This window comes from Fukomys damarensis, unplaced genomic scaffold, assembly GCF_012274545.1.
Source record: "Fukomys damarensis isolate Sample0158 unplaced genomic scaffold, DMR_v1.0_HiC HiC_scaffold_23, whole genome shotgun sequence".
NCBI classification, from domain to species: domain Eukaryota; kingdom Metazoa; phylum Chordata; class Mammalia; order Rodentia; family Bathyergidae; genus Fukomys; species Fukomys damarensis.
The window spans coordinates 52,369,615-52,388,683 of record NW_022900935.1 but is presented as its reverse complement, the minus strand read 5'-3'; the positions used below and the strand labels follow the sequence as shown (position 1 = coordinate 52,388,683).

At 34.9% G+C, this 19,069-nt stretch overlaps 1 protein-coding gene across 7 annotated transcripts in view; it reads right to left on the bottom strand.

The window, feature by feature from the left end:
* The window catches only part of Cep112 (centrosomal protein 112), a 521,506-nt gene that overhangs the window by 312,677 nt on the left and 189,760 nt on the right, over nucleotides 1–19,069 (bottom strand). For all 7 annotated transcript variants that reach the window (XM_010616816.3, XM_010616812.3, XM_010616814.3 and 4 more), the window contains one exon: nucleotides 12,986–13,121. In XM_010616816.3, coding sequence (XP_010615118.1) covers nucleotides 12,986–13,121 — 136 coding nt within the window. The remainder of the gene's footprint in view (nucleotides 1–12,985; nucleotides 13,122–19,069) is intronic.

Sequence of the window (19,069 nt, the reverse complement as noted above, 5' to 3'; positions counted from 1 at the left end):
TTTTTTTTTTTTTTTTTTTTTTTTTTTTGGTGGTATTGGGGACTGAACTCAGGACCTTACGTTTTGCAAGGTAGGCACAGGGTCACTGAGATAAATCCGCTGACCCTACTCTTTCGTTTTCATATTCTTTTAGCAAGGTTGTGAGATTCATCCCTATTCTTAAGGGTATTAACAATTCACTCCTTTTATTGCTGAGCAGCATCCCACTGTATACACTACACATTTAGTTTTCACCTTCTGAGGAGCACTGGGTTGCTGAAGTTTGAGGACTTTGGGTAGTTTTGTTGTCTGTGTATTTTGTCATGCTGGGGATTGAACCCAGAGCCTCAGACATGCTAGGCAAGCTATCTCTCAGTCCCATCCTCCACAGCAAGGTTAAGGCCTTTGTGAATAAAGCCGTTATTCATATTTGCTCACAAGACTCTATCTGAACTTGTCATTATGTCACTGGGTTAGATTCATACAAATGGAATGGCTCATATATGGTCATTATACGTTTTACTTTGTAAGAAAATGGGCAGTTTTCCACAGTGGCTACACTATCTTCCATGCCCACTAGCACTGTATAAGAGATCCAACTTACATCTTAGGTAACACATGGTATTAACAACTAATTGTTACCATGTGAACTACTCTAACAAATGTACAGTGTTATCTCATTTGGGTTTTAATTTGCATTTTCCTAACATCTTTTCATGTTATTTGTATATCTTCTTCTATAAGATGTATATTTAAATCTTTCACTTATTTTTAATTATTTCTTATTTAATTGCAAGATTTATTTTATATTTTGGGTACATTTTGTAATGAGGATTGAACTGTGGGCCTTCCCACTGAGTTACATGCCCAGACCTTATTTTATTTTTTATTTTGCGATGAGATTTCTCTAAGCCACTAAGTTGCCCAGGCTGGAATCAAACTCAGCAATTCTCCTGCCTCAGCTTTCCACATTACTGGGATTTACAGGCGTGCACCACAATTTCCAACTAAAAATTTTAAATATATGTTTTGTGAATTCTTTCTCCTATTATCTGCCTTGCCTTACTTCATTTCATTTTTAATGGGGTCTTCCTGAGAACAAAACTTTGTAACTTTTCTGATGTTCAATGTAGCAACTTTATTTTAATATAATTTCTAGTTTTATTGCACTGTGGCAAAAATATATCTTATCTGAGAAATATATTGTGCTTACTTTATGGTCTGCTGAGTTCTATAACAGCTCCATGAGAGTAAAGATTTAATGTGTTGTCTCTAAATAATAGAAAACTAGATATACAGCTGTTCTATAAACTGTTTAGACTTCTCATTTGTGTTTCCCATCCTGCTCAATATATTTAACATGGAAAGAAATATATTAAAGCATCCCATAAATATCCGCGTCAATTTATCCATGCATTCCTAACAGTTTTCACATTTGAGTTGGGTAACCTTGCCTTTAACAAGCAAAAACAATACCTTTTTGTCATGCTTACTGATTTTTATTTTATTTTATTTTATTATTTTTTTTTATTGAGTTTATTGGTACATTTAGGGATACAGTACAGTTACATTCATTGTTGGGATCATGTACCTTTACATGGCAAGTCTTGATTCTCATTTTTTTCCCCTTACCTCTGCCCTCCCTTCACCCCCTCCTCCCCTCCCCATCTACAAACACTTTATTTTCATCTTTTCATTCTCTCACATTTTTTTCTTTTCCCTTTTTGTTCTTCCCCTACGTATCACACCTTCCCTACACCTTTAGCTCCTTTCCTCCCATTTCTAAATGTCAGTAATCTTATTAGAATCTTATGCATTGTTGCAGAATATTCACACCAGGGAAACTATTTGGTATTTACACATGTGGGACTTATTTATTTCACTTAGGAGTATATCTTCAATATGTATCCATTTTCCTATGAATGAATCTATTCTCTCGCTCTTTATGGCTGAGTAATATTCCATTTTATAGAAAAACCACAACTTCTTTATCCAGTTTCCAACGGATGGGCAAATAGGTTGTTTCCAAGATTTAGCTATTACAAACTGTGCCGCTATAAACATGGGTGCACATACTTCTCTGTGATATGATTCTTTTAGTTCTCTTGGAAAGATACCCAACAGAGGGATGGCTGGGTCAAATGGAACCTCCAGTCCAAGCTCTTTGAGGTATCTCCATATTGATTTCCATAGTGGTTGCACTAGTCTGCACTCCCACCAACAATGGAGGAGGGTTCCTTTCTCCCCACAACCCCGCCAACATTTGTTATTGTGTGATTTCTTGATAGCAGCCATTCTTTGTGGGGTGAGGTGGAATCTCAGTGTTGTTTTCATCTGCATCTCTCGAATGACCAGTGATGTGGAACATTTTTTCATATATTTTCTTGCTGCTTTCACTTCTTTGTATGAGAAATGTCTGTTCATTTCGGATGCCCATTTTTGGATCGGGTCTTTATATTTGGGGGGACTGATTGTTTTGAGTTCTTTATATATCCTTGATAATAGTCCTTTGTCTGAGGTACAGCTGGTAAAAATTTTTTCCCACATTGTAGATTGTCTCTTAGTTCTGCTAATGGTTTCTTTTGAAGTACAGAAGCTTTTTAGTAAGATGAGATCCCAGTTGTTGATTCTTTCTGCTAGTTCCCGTGCTACTGAGGATTTGTTCATAAAGTCTTTTCCTATACCAATGTCTTCCAGAGTTCTGCCTAACTTACTTTCCAGCAAGTTTAATGTTTCTGTTTTAATATTTAGATCTTTAATCCATTTGGATTTTAATTTAGTGCATGGCGAAAGATAAGGGTCTAATTTTAATCTGTGACAGGTTGATATCCAGTTTTTCCAACACCATTTATTAAAGAGGCTATCTTTCCTCCACTGAGGATGGTGAGCTCCTTTGTCGAAGATGAGGTAGCTGAGTACATCTGCATTTGTTTTTGTGTCTTCCAGTCTGTTCCATTGATCCTCAGGCCTATTTCTTTGCCAGTACCATGCTGATTTTATCACAGTGGCTTTGTAGTATAGTTTCAAATTGGGAATTGTTACACCTGGTGCCATGTGACTGTTGCCTATAATGGCTTTTGCTATTCTAGGTCTCTTGTGGTTCCAAATGAATTTTTGGATTCTTTTTTCTAGTTCTGTGAAATATAGTGTTGGAATTTCAATTGGCATTGCATTGAATGTATATAGCAGTTTCGGTAGTATGGCCATTTTCACTATGTTGATTCTTCCTACCCAGGAGCAGGGGATATCTTTCCATTTTTTTATATCCTCTTCGATTTCTTTTTTCAGAGTGCTGTAGTTTTCAGTGTAGAGATCTTTTGTTTCTTTTGTTAGATTGATTCCTAGATACTTCATTTTTTTGGATGCTATTGTAAAAGGAATTTTTTCCCTTATTTCTCTTTCTGTCTGTCTGTTATTTGTGTATAGAAAGGCTATTGATTTTTGGGTATTCACCTTGTATCCAGATACTTTACTGAATCTGTCAATTAAGTCTAGAAGTTTTTTGGTGGAGTTTTTTGGATCTTCAATGTAGAGTATCATATCATCAGCAAATAATGATAGTTTAACTTCTTCCTTTCCTATCTTTATTGCTTTAATTTCTTTCTCTTGTCTAATTGCTGTGGCTAATGTTTCCAGAACTATATTGAAGAGAAGTGGCGATAGTGGGCATCCTTGTCTTGTTCCTGATTTTAACATGAAGGTTTTCAGTTTTTGGCCATTCAATATGATGTTGGCTGATGGTTTTTCATAAATAGCCTTTATTAAATTGAGGTATAGACCATCTATTCCAATTTTTTGCAGGGTTTTTATCATGAATGGGTGTTGAATTTTATCAAATGCTTTTTCTGCATCTATTGAGAGGATCATATGGTTTTTGTCCTTGACTTTGTTAATATAATGTATTACATTCACTGACTTTCGTATGTTGAACCACCCTTGCATCTCTGGAATAAATCCGACTTGGTCATGATGGATGATCTTCTTAATAATCCTCTGTATTCTGTTTGCTAGTATCTTATTAAGGATTTTTGCATCTATATTCATTAAGGAGATTGGTCTGTAGTTCTCCTTTTTGGTTGTATCTTTCTCTGGTTTGGGAATCAGAGTGATACTTGCTTCCAGGAATGAATTTGGAAGTATAGCTTCTCTTTCAATTTCATTGAAAAGTTTGAAGAGTAATGGTAGTAGTTCTTCTCTAAATGTCTTGTAAAATTCAGCAGTGAATCCATCAGGGCCTGGGCTTTTCTTTGTTGGTAAGTTTTTAATTACATTTTCAATTTCACTGATTGTGATTGGGGTGTTTAAAATGTTTTTATCTTCTTCGTTCAACTTTGGTAATTCATAAGTATCTAGAAATCTGTCCATTTCTTCTGTGTTTTCCATTTTATTAGAGTACAGGTTCTCAAAGTAGGTGTTCATGATCCTCTGGATTTCTTTCGGATCTGTTGTGACTTCGCCTTTTTCATTCCTAATTGCATGGATCTGAGCCTTTTCTTTCCTTTTTTTGATAAGATTAGCTAAGGGTTTGTCAATTTTATTTATTCTTTCAAAAAACCAGCTCTTTGTTTCATTTATTTTTTGTATCGTTTTCTTAATTTCAATTGCATTGATTTCTGCTCGGATCTTTATAATTTCCTCTCTTGTTCGAGCTTTGGGTTTTTCTTGCTCTTGTTTTTCTAGGAGTCTAAGTTTCATCGTTAAGTTGTTTATTTGAGCCCGCTCTGTTTTCCTAGTGTGGGCATTCAATGTTATGAATTTTCCACGTAGAACTGCTTTCATTGTGTCCCAAAGATTCCTGTATGTTGTATTGGCATTCTCATTTATTTGTAAAAACTGTCTAATTTCTTCTTTAATTTCCTCTGTAATCCATTGATTGTTTAGGAGAGTGTTGTTCAGTTTCCATGTGCTTGTGAAGTTTCTATAGTTTCTTGTGCTATTGATGTCTAGTTTGATTGCACTATGATCTGATAATAAACAGGGGATGACTTCAATTTTTTTGCATTTATTTAGACCTGTTTTGTGAGCCAGTATGTGGTCTATTTTGGAGAATGATCCATGTGCAGCCGAAAAGAATGTATATTCTGGTTTTTGGGGGTGGAATACTCTATAAACATCTATTAAGTCCATGTGTTCCAAAGCTTGGTTCAGTTCTATTATTTCATTGTTGATTTTCTGCCTAGTAGATCTGTCAATTTGTGATAGTGGGGTATTTAAATCCCCCACTACAATTGTATTAGTGCTTATTTGGTTTTTCATGTTACTTAATATTTGTTTTATATAGTTGGGGGCATTTATATTTGGTGCATATATGTTTATGATTGTCAGCTCTTCCTCTTGAATTGTTCCCTTTACAAGGATGTAGTGTCCTTCTTTGTCTCTCTTAATGAGTTTTGGTTTGAAATTTACTTTATCTGAGAATAAGATTGCTACCCCTGCTTTTTTCTGGACTCCTGACGCATGGAGAATTGTTTTCCATCCTTTCACTTTCAGTCTATGGACTTCCTTTTGCACTAGGTGTGTTTCTTGTATACAACATATTGTTGGATTTTGCTTCTTAATCCATTCTGCCAATCTGTTTCTCTTGATTGGTGAATTGAGGCCATTAACATTGATGGTTACAACTGATATATTTTGACTTATTCTTGTCATGTTTTTGTCCATTTGTTGACTCTTTTTACTTTTTCTCCCATCTCCTTTTAGTTTCTTGCCTTGCCTATTTGATTTGGTCTGTTGGGCCTCATGTTATTGTGAATTTCGTTGTCCTTTTCTAGGATATTGTTTAGAATTCCTTGCAGTGCTGGTTTGGTGTTCATGAAATTTCTCAGGTGCTCTTTGTCGTGGAAGTATTTTATTTCCCCATCTATTTTGAAAGAGAGTTTTGCAGGATACAAAAGTCTAGGTTGGAGATTCTTTTCTTTTAGGACTTGGAATACCTCACTCCAGGCTCTCCTTGACCTAAGGGTTTGTGTTGAAAAGTCTGCTGTGATTCTAATGGGCTTCCCTTTGCATGTGATTTGTTTCTTTTCTCTTACTGCTTGTAGTATTTTGTTTTTCTGTTGGATTTCTGGAATCTTGATTATTATATGTCTAGGTGTAGATTTTTTTTGATCGTGGCTAGTTGGGGTTCTATATGCCTCACTTATCTGTATGTCTAATTCTTCCCTTCTGTTTGGGAAGTTTTCTGTCATTAATTCTGTGAAGAGCTTTTTTATATCATTTGTGTTTTCTCCTGTTTTTTCATGAATTCCTATCAGTCTTATGTTATTTTTCTTTGTATCGTCTAGGAGTTGTTGGATTGATTTCTCATGATCCCTTACTGTTTTTAATAGACCTCTTTTTTCACGGTCACTGACTGCTATCCTATCTTCTATATCTGAAATTCTATCTTCGCAATCTTTTATTCTGTTTCGTACACTTTCAATAGAGTTTTTAATCTCCTGGATATCTGTTTGAATCTGTTTTATGGATTCCATTTCTTTCCTCTGTTGGGCATTCATTGTTTCCATGTCTTTCTTATGCTGAGTCTTCATGGCTTCTATCACAGTCTTGAGCTCATCTATTTTTTTCTCAGTTTCTGCTCTAGAGTCTCGAATCATGACTTCTATTTTGCTCATCATCTCTCTGGCTAGCTGGGAAATTATTTCTGATTTGAATTTTTCTAGAGCCTGATTGATCAATTTTGTTACCTCCTGTGCTATGGGTCCAGGGAGTCCTGTTGGTTCACTATCAGACTTTTCATCCTCATTTGTCCTACTATTTGCTATTGGTGAACTGGATATTTGTTTTTGTGTCTTGCTTAAGTGTTTTCTCATTTTTATTTTTATTGTTGGGTTGTCCTTCTTTAATTTCTGGGTATTACTTAAATCTTCCTAATATAGTTGCGTTTTAGCTTTTGAGTTTCTAATGACTCATAGACATTCTCGTTTTCATAATATCAGAGAAAACAACTCTTTAAATCAATCACCACTCTTTGTCCCAATTGATACATTCAGCAGCCCAATAGGATCAGGCACAGCTTGCCAACTGACCACTTATGGTAGTCATTAATGTATCACCTTTAACTCATGTGAATTAGATTAATTTCAAGAAGCAGCTCATAGTATGTTTGCAGTGAATATTCTTTTCAATATGGCATCTTTACCATTTAGGATGGGGGGTTCGACTTAGAACAAGAGGATTAGATAAGTGAAAGAATTAGAGCAGGTTTGAAGTGAATCCAGAGGTTGTAGAATTACCTTACTATCTTTACAAAGCTATTAAGTTCAGGGGGGATAGAGAGAGTGCAGGAATAAGGACAGGAATATATCCCCTTAACAGTAACAGGCGCTTGCCTTCCCTTGAAGGTACAGAGCCATGAGTGAGGTAAAATGACTGGAGAAAAGAACATAAAGAGAAACCCGTCCTAAAAACAAAAAATAAAAAAAGAAGTCTGAGTTCTTCAGGAACTGGAATAAAAAGGGAGATGAGGGACACTATGGTGGAGCAAGAGACTGAGTTGGAGAGACAGGACAGAAAAAAGAAAGAAATTTTAGGGTGGAAAGAGGAAAAAAGAGACAAGAGAGAGGGAAAGAAAAAGAATTTGAAGGTCCTCTTTCAGGCTATCTCTGATCTCATATTATACCACATGCACAGTCATATGCGGAACCCAATCCCCTGGTTATAGCTAGCCAATGGCTGTTCCTCACGACTGAGACTGAACACAATCTACAAAGCCTAACTTTAGTTTCCTTACCCTCAGGGTTGAACTCCACTCCGTTCTATTACAGGTTTCCCCTGCCCTTTCTTTAAAGATGATCAAAGTTCGGAGCTCAGAAAACTACCCTTCATGGGAACCTATGCCTCTGCAGAGTTGGTCTAAGGACTGGCCCGATCAGGAGTTTTGAGAACGGGGGGGGGGGTCGTGTGGGTGTTTCAAGGGCGCCCGCGCGGCTACCTTCCTTCCTGGGTCTGTTGTCGCGCAGGCCGGGAGCTCACGCGCACGCCGCCGGGTGATCGCAGACAGGCAGGTAGGCAGGCAGCTGAAAAAAACCCCCTCTGGGGTCCTTGGGTCCTTCCTGGGTCTGTTGTCGCGCAGGCCGGGAGCTCCCGCGCAGGCCGGGAGCTCGCGCGCACGCCGCCGGGTGATCCTACTGATTTTTATTGATCCTAATTTGTATGGTAGTATTATATTCATCCTTTTTGCTTTTTAATAGTTTAAAAATTTTATTAGTACATGTTTGCAATTCATTCAGTTTACAGTCACCTTGGAGAGTGGTTACATGTACCTATTACAGCTTGTTTCCTTTTTGTTTCATTTCGATTCCTTTCCCCTTCTTTCCCCTTTCCCTCCTCCTCCTGTTCCCATTTCCCCCTTTTCATGCTTGTTGATATTTGTCTGAGCTCATGTTGTGGCATATAGTGTTTACCTTAGTTGGGGTTATTAGGTTCCTGTACCTCTTCAATCCTCTCATTTACGCTTCTCTTCCTCTTCTCCCCTCGCCCTTGTTCCCTTGAATCACTTTCCTATTGCGAGAGACCCATTCCCTTGTCCCTTTCCACCCACCCATTATTCATCCTCATCAGTCTTTGTACTTTGCCTCTCTAAAATGAGAGATACCATATAGTATTTAAGCTTTTGTGTCTTGCTTATTTTACTCAACTTTATATTTTCCAGGTGCATCCATTTTCCTCCAAATGTGTTAAATGTGTCATTCTTAGCTGAGTAGTCCATTATATACAGACACATTTTCTTTATCCAATTGTCTGTTGAAGGGTATACAGGCTGTCTTCAGAATTGTGCCGCTATAAACAATGTTATACATGTATCGCTGTAGTATGATGACTTTGGGGGAGATACCTAGCAGAGGGATAGCTGGAATTTCTAATTTTAGTTTTTCAAGAAGTCTCCATACTGATTTCTGTAATTTATTCACACTTTTTTCTGAATTTAACTGACATATTTTCATCACTAATTTAACATAATTTGCTCTAATTTTACTTGTGCCTTTTATAAACAGCAGATTCATGTACATAAGTCTGCTTAACAATACTCTTCTTTACTAGAAAAAATTTAACCTATTAACGTTTACTATTATAATGGTGTACTCTGTCTTTTGGGATATTTTGTTTTATTTTTATTTTTATTCCTTAGGCAGTATTCATTCTCAAGTTTTCCTATAATCTCAAGGTTTTTATGAAAATGTACAACTTGTTAAATTTTATTAATGTCAATATTTTGTTGAACCAAAATAAACTGGCATAAACAAGCCTCTGTACCTGAATAGTGAAACTGGCCCAAAGAGGACTCCATATATAGTGAACTACCTACCTAGTGCGATATGTAAAGGAGACTGTGACATAAATTAAGAGTATACAGTATACTCTTGCAGTTTAGCATCTGAGTCTCAGCCAATCACAGCAGCTAACCCTTGAGTGATTCACTGGCTGAAAGCTGCCAAAGTATGCCCAGATAAGGCAAACACCAACAGTACCAATTAAATAAGGTCTGTATTTTTTCTTATCTTTCTGTTTATAAAGTAGCTCATTATTTTGGGAGAGGGTTTGAATCTTGAGCCATCTTCAGTCTGGAATGTTGCCAGTTTCTAGAAAATTTTCTTGCTCAAACAAACCCTGAAAAGTTAAGTGGCCTTAGTTTTTCTTTTAAAAATGTATAGATCTGAAAATCAATATATCTTATACTTACCCAATTTTAAGACTCTTAGGAGTCTCACATATTCACGACAGAGTATTAGATATTCTTCTTCTGTTCCAGCACTCAGATTTTCCAGGGCCTGGCACATGCTAGCCAGGTGCTCCACCACTGAGCTACACCTTCAGGCCTATCCATCTACTTCTTGATTTTGGTAATGTAAGAGGGATTTAGATCAAAATTATTAAAGTTGTATTTTATTCCCAACATAACTTCTTTTCCAGGAATAAATCGAGTATAGTATTTTATAATGAGATTTTTCACAATTACTTAAATTTGTTTACCTTCTCATCCTTTTATATGATGGTATCCCCATGTGTGGGAAGTCTTGTGTTTTGTCTCTGGATTGTTTAATGTGTTCATCTAGAAGGGTTGATCAAAATACGTGATGGATGTTTACATTTAAAAATGGTATAAGACACATTGCCATCAGCCTCCTGTAAAATACTCCTCTTCATTCCAAACACATTTATCCCATCATTCTTGTCACTTTCTGAAGTATTTCTGGTTGTTCTCTTTCATGAGTATCTTCACAAGGTGTGGTAAAAAAATATAGTGCAAGCTGCTGCTGAGTACTGTCAACGGAAAAGCGGGATTGTAAAAACACTGCAGTGTCTTTCTTCACTCTGTTCACAGGATTTGGAACCATGTGACTTTCAGCTCTTCCCCAAAGTCATTTTTGACTTCCCCAAAGTCAAAATGATCATAAAAGGTAAGTGTTTTGAACAAATTCAGGATATCAAGGCAGCCACCAGTGCACAAATAATGACACTAATGAAAAAAGACTTCTTGAACCGCTTCCTGACATGGCAGAACGATGGGATACGTGTGTTTGAGGTGGGGGGGTATTTTGAGAGAGATTAATGGCAATTTTTCTTGTATTCTAATACTTTTTAAAAATTTGACATTCACTGTATTTTTGGCACTGTGTCTTTTACTACGATAATTTTTTAAACTCTAAATATTCACTATAGTTTTTAATTACATACTGTAACTTTCCCGAAAAAAGTGGTATACATTATCGGAGTTCTTGTACGTAAGAAAATATTTTTCTGTTGATTTTGTGAGTGAAAACTCCTTGGTTATATCTAAGGTTGAGTAATAATTTATTGAATAACAGCTTTTCTCTTTCAGAACTGTACAGCACCACTCCATTATTTTTCTAATTTCTTTGCGAGTATCATTCTGCTTAGAAACTTGCAGGGTATTTTATTTTTGAGGTTCAATTTTTTTCCAGGATGCATCCAAGTTTCAGTGTATTCAGTTTTACTTGACAGGTCACTTTTTATAAACATACTACTTTTCTGAATTCTACAGTAGCTCATTTTCAGAAGAATGCTTTTATTCTATAAGTGTTAAATAAAGAAACCTTTTCCGTCTTTTACAGAATGTTCTCACAGGTTGTACCTTATCTGCCTATCTATTCCTTTCACCCATGATTTATGTTATCTGTTATTAAATTATCAGCCCTAGAAGTGCATTTAGTGAGTCCAAGATGACTATCATGAAGTCCACTTTTCTCAGAAAGTTGCATTATTAGCCACAACCATTTCTAATAATCAATATTTTTTTCTCATTGAGTTTATTGGTACTTTTTAGGTATACAGTACAGTTACATTCATTATTGGGATCTTGTACCTTTACATGACAGGTCTTGGTTCTCATTTTTTCCCCTTTTCCCTGCCCTCCCAATAGTTAGCCGAAAATTCTTAGCAATGTACTTAAAAATTCTTGCCTGGGGCTTTCTGCTTTAATATTTTCTCTATTCCTTTAATTTTCAGCCTGTTGACTAGCTTCTATCAGCTCTACGGAATATCTGGACCAGATATATACCCCAGGGCCTAGCTTTGATAATGCACAGACCTGGGAAGAGGTACACACCCAGGAGCAGGGAGGGGAAGTCTACTTTCCAGCACAAACTCTCAACAGGAATTTAACTTTTGCCTCTAGTAGCAAGTAACGAAGAGTGAGATCTTAGACCCATCTCTCAGAGCCTAGATTCCCAAAAACTAGTATGAACAGAAATCAGAAAACAACAGAAAAATAAACAGAGTTGCAAACTCTAAACCCTACTAGGCCATGTAAAAGCCAAACATAAAACCTTCCTTAGGGACATTTCTAGTGTGTTTGGATCTCCTAAAGAAGATCACTACAACTGAATATTAAATCATAGCAAGTAGTGTAACATTCTTTGTAACCAGGAAATATTGAAAATAATCTAAATATATTTTAAAAAGGGAGCTAATAACTAAGATATAGTTATACTCATATTTAATATTAAAAGGATTGTGGGAAATCAACATGCTTGGAGCATAGACACATACTAGTAAATATAAATAAGCAAACAAGAACAATATATCAGATCTCTATCTCATTTTTAAAAGTGAAAAATGAAACAATATAAATGTCTATAATAACATTTTATTTATGGATACTATATATGGACATTATATATGCAGTAAAAGTATATTAATTAATATATTTTATTAAATAATAAAATGATTTGTTCTCTATGCATGTACATGAACATCATAAATAAAAGTACAAACGATACTGAAATAATCATACAAAATTAATTATAGTAGTTTTCACATGGGGTGGTGAGAAGATAATAACATGATCAGACAGGAATAGGAAATTTTTACTTGTAACATTTTAGTTTATGTGAATGGAATATCAGCAATTGCTGATTCTTCTTAATGAATGTCTAAGTGTTTGTAATAAATCATCTTTTTTAACAATTTTTAAAATTCTCAAAACAAAACAAAAATACTACTTAATCTGTATAAGAATCATGGACATTTTCTGTCCTCTTGAACTGTGAGTTGAAAGTAATTTTCTGTAATTGATCAATAAAACATGATTTCATGGAACAAAAAGAACCCACACTCTACAGAAACAATCTGATTGGTGGTAGAGGTTTTTGTTTTTGTTTTGTTTTGTTTTTTCTGTATACATATCCATCCTCCCAGCAGAAATAATATTCTTGCATTACTATATTGTAGAAGAGACTTTTTGTTTACGTTTTGATTCACAGTGCTAGGGATCAAACCCAGGTCCTCCCACATACCAAGTAGGCACTCTAACACTGAGCTCTACCCCTAGCCTGTAGAAAGATCTTTTAAGTGATCATTCTGCCATTAAATCAAGGGATAATATGCCTTCTCATTCTGAATCTCTGACCCAATTGTATGGCTAATTTTGACAATGCTTTTTTTTTTTTAAAGAAAGTGAAATGTTTCTGTCTCATTGAAGATGAGAACGTACTTTCCTACTGAGAGACTGACTTTCACAAAGGACAGTATGTTTGCCTCTTACCTGCTCTTTCATTTCGGCATAGACCTTTTCTGAGTTCAGTTCCACCTGCCGCTTAAACTCCTCCAGAGCAGCATCTGCCTGCTGGGCCTGCAACCTCTGAACTTCAGTTACACGAGTGAGCTGCTCTTCTTTTTCCCTAGGAAAGTTCAGAAAAGCTTCAGAGATAAAATATAAAAGAACTAGGCTTCAATGAAAGAAAAATTGTTAGTGTCTCTATAATGAAATTCAGTTTGCATTTTTCTTATCCAAATTCTACAGAATTTTCATTTAAAAAGCTGACATTAAAATAATTTGTCTAAGGAAAAAAAAGGTACAAATGCACAATGTATATATGGTTGGGGGAATAACTATTTCCAAAGATTTCCCTAAAAACAAAATTGTGTAAAATCACATGTTTCATAAACAAAACGTGTGGTACATCCACACAATGGAATATTATTTAGCCTTTAAAAAGGAATGTAGTTCCACTATATACTACAATACAAATATGCCTTAAAAACATTAAGGTGAGAGAAAGAAGCCAAACATAAAAGATCACATATTTTATAATTTAATTTATGTGAAATGAGACAGAAAGATTTGTTGTTGCCAAGAACAAAGGAAGAAAACTAGGGGAAAGTTATAAATGAATATGGGTTTCCTTTTGAGTAATGAGCATAATCTGGAATTCGTGGCAATAGTTTCATATTCTTGCAAATGCACTAAATCCCCCAAACTGTTCATTGAAATTTATGATATGTGAATTATATCACAAATTTTAAAAAACCAATGTGGGCTTGGGATTTAGCTCAGTGGCACCATGTCTACCTTAAAAGTGCAAGGTCCTAAGTTTGATCCTGGTATAAACAAACATACAAACAGTGAACCAATTAAAGATGCCTGTCTACCAGCAGTTGATCTGCCAGTGGTCAAAGCAACAGAGGCAACATGGTGACCTAGAATTATTCTGCTGTTCTCAAGTATACTTGCCTAAAATAAATGATAACCATCTCACCTCTCCAACCTCATAATGAAACTATATAGTCAAAAGGGTGAAACAAAAACAAAACAAATTATTGCACATTAACAGAAAGAAAAATCAAGGCTTTGGGTTATAAAAGCACACAAGTTCCTAATAATTGTGAGTTGTGACTAGGTACTGGGCATTGAGCAAAATATTTTTTATATATCTTCCCTCCCTCATTTTCTCAATAAACCTTCAACAAAGTCATTTTACCCTTCCTTTTACAGTACAGCAAACTGGTGTTTAGACACATTTTTAAAATGACTCACTTAGTAATTGCTCAAGCCAGGATTCCAGTGCTAGAAGTCTATTTCTAGAGCTCCTGTTGGTTCCCACATGATGCTGGTCTCCTTATTTTTCAGATACTGTAAGTATCATTACCTTGGCTTATCATCTTTAAGTGCAACAGTACTCTACATATACACATACATATAAACATATATACATATATTTAAAAACATCATCTTAGTCCTAACTGTAACTATGAGGGATACTGGAGGATGCAGTACTTTAACTTACCAAAATTTAATTTTATTTTTTTTCAGCTTTAATTGAGTTTATTGGTACATTTTAGGGATACAGTACAGTTACATTCATTGTTGGGATCATGTACCTCTACATGATAAGTCTTGATTCTCATTTTTTCCCCTTACCTCTACCCTCCCTTCACCCACTCCTCCCCTCCCCATCTACAAACACTTTATTTTCATCTTTTCATTCTCTCACATTTTTTTCTTTTCCCTTTTTACCCAAACCTAATTTTAGAGAAGTATCATAATGAGGGGAAAGACATTAGAAAACTATGATACTGCTTTCTTTTAAAAGGTAAGGAAAAAATAATATGAGCTCTTTGGAGTTGCTCAAACCTTTATTTAGACATGTAACTTCTAGGCTTTACTATAAGATCATATTTGTAATATAAAATAACCAAAATATCAACCATTCTCCTCACCAAATTAAAACTCTCCTCACGAAGTTGAAACCCCTTTCTTCCATGTACCTGTTTTACAGGCATAGCCACCATTTTTATGACCTTCAGGATTGTCCAAGGTATGTGATGCCTTGCATAGAACTAAGGAATTCTAGATGAAGATGCAGGCAAGGTATAGTTCTAACTTACTGTACTTTACAGCAACAGACTCAGGCTTCTAGAACTTCTTGAAAGATTTTCTTTGTCATCCATTTTGTTGGACAAGAACCCGAATATCTTTTTGTCTACTAATTTTCTCACATATTGCTAAAACAAAATGTCTTCAATGTTAACTGACTGCTAAATTCTAAGGCCTTAATATTATTAGTGTTATTGCTAATAATATTTTTATTATTACTAAATTCCAAAGGCCTCTGAAAATACATTTTGGCCACTTTATTTTAGTTCACAGACAATGGTGATTAAAAAGTGGATATCATGTGAAGACTATTCCAGGGACATCACTTCATAAAAGACAATCTGATAGCTACAGAGAATTTTAATTTGGTCTGGTGCATTTTCACCCTCCCTATATTTGAATATCGGAACAGATTATGGGAACAACATGAAATGATATAAATTATATTGGCTACCCTTAACTGGACTAGGGTTGACAAGTGGATGTATTCTGATATGATGGTCTCACTGACTATGGGCTTTTGGAATGCTCTTCTGAGAGCAGGATCTGAGGGAAAGTGCTCTGCCTGATGGTTGGGACTACACTGCAAAGTGTTGGGTTAGGCAGAATAAAGGCTATTTATCTGCTACTCAGAGATTAGTGACTAGTTTATTCTGTGTTACTCTTTAATTTTTGAGGCCTTCCTGCAGGCACTTGAGAAGCCTATTACATAATTTGGGTGAAACTTTATCACAGCATTGCCTTTGTTTAGTCAGACTATCTGTATATAGAAAAGAAATATTGGACAATATTTGAAAACTTAAAAGTTTGTATAATTTTAAATTATATGCCATTAAACAAACAAAAGAAAATCTATTAACATCTTGCAAAAATATATGACCTATGGCTAAAATTCCAATCTAGCTGATATTTTGAAAGTCAGTTGTTTCTATATTTTGTGCAATAATACACATGGATTATACTTAGTTAATACAAACACTTTTCAGTTTAACAGAACAGATCTTCTACATCATGTAATTTTTACCTACTAAGTTTAGTTCATAAACTTTATAGCTGTTATGATCACATAAATCAAAGTCATAAATTTTACCATCAATATATTTTAGAGACCATCCTAAAATGTTAAAGTCTGACCCAATAAAGCATACTGTTTTTAATAGACTATTTCTATCCTGATTTACAAATATCAAAATTACTTCATATTAAACAGGAAGCATGGGGAAATGCATAAAATTTCCTAACCAGTTTCCAGTCCCATCACACAAGCTGAGCTAACATAGTAGTCAAGCTAAATATCAAAGAAGGACTTGGTCAATGCAAATCAATGTTCTTGTTAAATAAAGCTATGATTATTACATTGAGCTCTACTAATACTTAGCAATCTTCCTTATTAACATAAATTCAGTGGCTATCTTAATTTAAATATGGAGGTGATTTTTATATTAATGAGAATCATTATAATTTCTGTAAGGTGATGACACTGAAGTGAAAACCATGAGCAAAGGTCTGCTCTTCACTGCCATAAGAACAGTGCTCCTTTCCCTACCATCCCAAATAGTGCATCCTACAAGGAAAAAAAGTGATTTTTGAAGGTTTTTTTCTCCTGTGGAACAAGTTGAGTATAAATGCATCATCAATGCTGAGTATAAATGCATTATCAAATGCCTTAAAGCTGGGCCTCTATGAAGATAAAAAAGTGGAAAGAAAATTTGCTGTTTAACTCTGATTTATTTATAAAACTTAATACATTTTCCATATATGAATATATAAAGAATAAAGAAAAAAGGAGCAGCATTCTTACACAATCACAAACCAGCTCAGATTAAAGGATGTTCTAAAGTATATAATTATTCCAAAGGACAATAAAATGTAGGGGACTAATAGACTACAAGTTAGTATTTCTTGAGCTTCACAAGCTAATATTTTTATGTAAAGGCCAACTCTAATTTGAAAACCTTTCTCTGACACATTTCTATACCAGCACTTTTGATAATGATAGCTATGATCCAACATATATTCATTAGTCTTCACATTACAGTATATTTCATTTGCTGCCAGCTTGGCATCTCCACTGGAAACTTTAAGAAAAACAAAACAGAACAAAACAAGAAACTTCAAATAAGTCTGAAAAAAATAGCTAGAAGTGTCTCCATTTCTTTCTGGCTTGGCAGAGAAGAAAACTTTTAAGAAGCAATATCATCTATGTTCTTGGCTGCCAACTGATACTTAAATTAATTGGTAGTCTAATTTAGTCAGAAATTAAATATAATATATCTCACTAAGCATGGTAAATTAGTAAATTGTTTAACTTCTTCTTCCTTGCACTTCTACAACTAGATATATCTTCTAAACTCTTGTTTTAAAAAATGGTAAATATTATAGACCTCGAAACATCAGATACTTCAGGAATCAGAAAGGAATACCCAGGGAAGTGGGCCTAAGTTATTGATCTTAATATTGAAAACATGGAGAACACACCTAAATTGATCTGTACAGTCAACACAATCAATGTGGGCAGGGTTTACAAGACAAGGAAAGGGTTCTTCCTAAGAACATCCTGAAGGAACCAGTCCTTAACATCCTTTAAGTCTCATTTTGAATTTTGGACCTCCAGAACTATATAGTAATAATCTTCAATCGTTTTAAGATATTATGGCAATTTGTTTCAGCACTGATAGGAAACAAATACAGCTAACAATACTTATGTATCAAACACAATATATTGAGTATCTAAGGTATTTAATATATAATATATAAAATAATAAGTCTATGAGGAACAAAATTGGAGTGGAGTATTACGACAAATGTAGATAATCAGACAGAGATATAAATTATAGGTTGAACTATGCTACTGCTTCACATATTTGAAGTTTTTCTGAAAGTTCAATACTTAAATTCTTCCAAAGAATATTATACACCTTAAAAGACAATCTAAAAAACAAATTATTTCTCCAAAAAATATTTATATTTAACAATGGTAAGTTTGAATGAAAAATCGCCAAGGGTAAAATTGTTCAAAGAATACTGTAGTAATTCCAGACATCTTCCTTCACAGAGAGCTGCATCAGCCCAAATAAGCAAACTCTATGTCATGTTAGTACAGAAGTGAGATTGTTGTGAACCAAAACTTCTAGAAATAAATAACCACTAAGACTTCCTGAGACCAAAACACTTGGTTTTCCTCGGCAGATTTATAAGATTAGGTGCCGATATAGAAAAGAACTGTGTAATGGGTAGTGGAGAATAGGCAATAAAAACTTTAGAAAATCACACAGAGATGATCAGATATGCAGGAGCTCACCAGTTCACATATAAAGTGAAAATACACACAGTTTTAAGACCTTGCAAGGAAAGGATTTTGGGAAATATTTCTGCATCATTCATATCAAGGCCTTAGACCACAATTCTGTCATATAGTAGGTATTCAAGATACTAATACAATTCAGAGTATATAGAGACAATGTGCTGTCTCAAGTTGCAGAGGAGGCTAAATATAAAATTATATAATCACTCAAGCTTAAAACGCAAATAATTTGTAAAGAGAATTCGTGATATATTGGAAGATTAAATGCATAAATAACATCACATTTAAATAAAATACACTTTATATAGTCACAGCAAATCTGAATTTCTTCTGTCTTCTTTTTCCAAGAAATATAAGCTCACTTCAATAATATAAGCTCACATGTGTAAATACCGAATAGTTCCTCTGGTGTGAATAAACTATAATAGTACATAAGATCCTAATGAGATAATTGACAATGTGAAATAGGAAGAAAAGAGCTAAAGGTGTAGGGAAAGTGGGAAGAGCAGAGGAAAGGAAACAAATAGGAAAAAATGAAAAAATGGAAATAAAATGTTTGTAAATGGGGAGGGGAGGAGGGGGTGAAGGGAGGGCAGGGACAAGGGGAAAAATGAGAACCAAGAACTGTCATGTAAAGGTACAAGATCCCCATAATGAATGTAACTGTA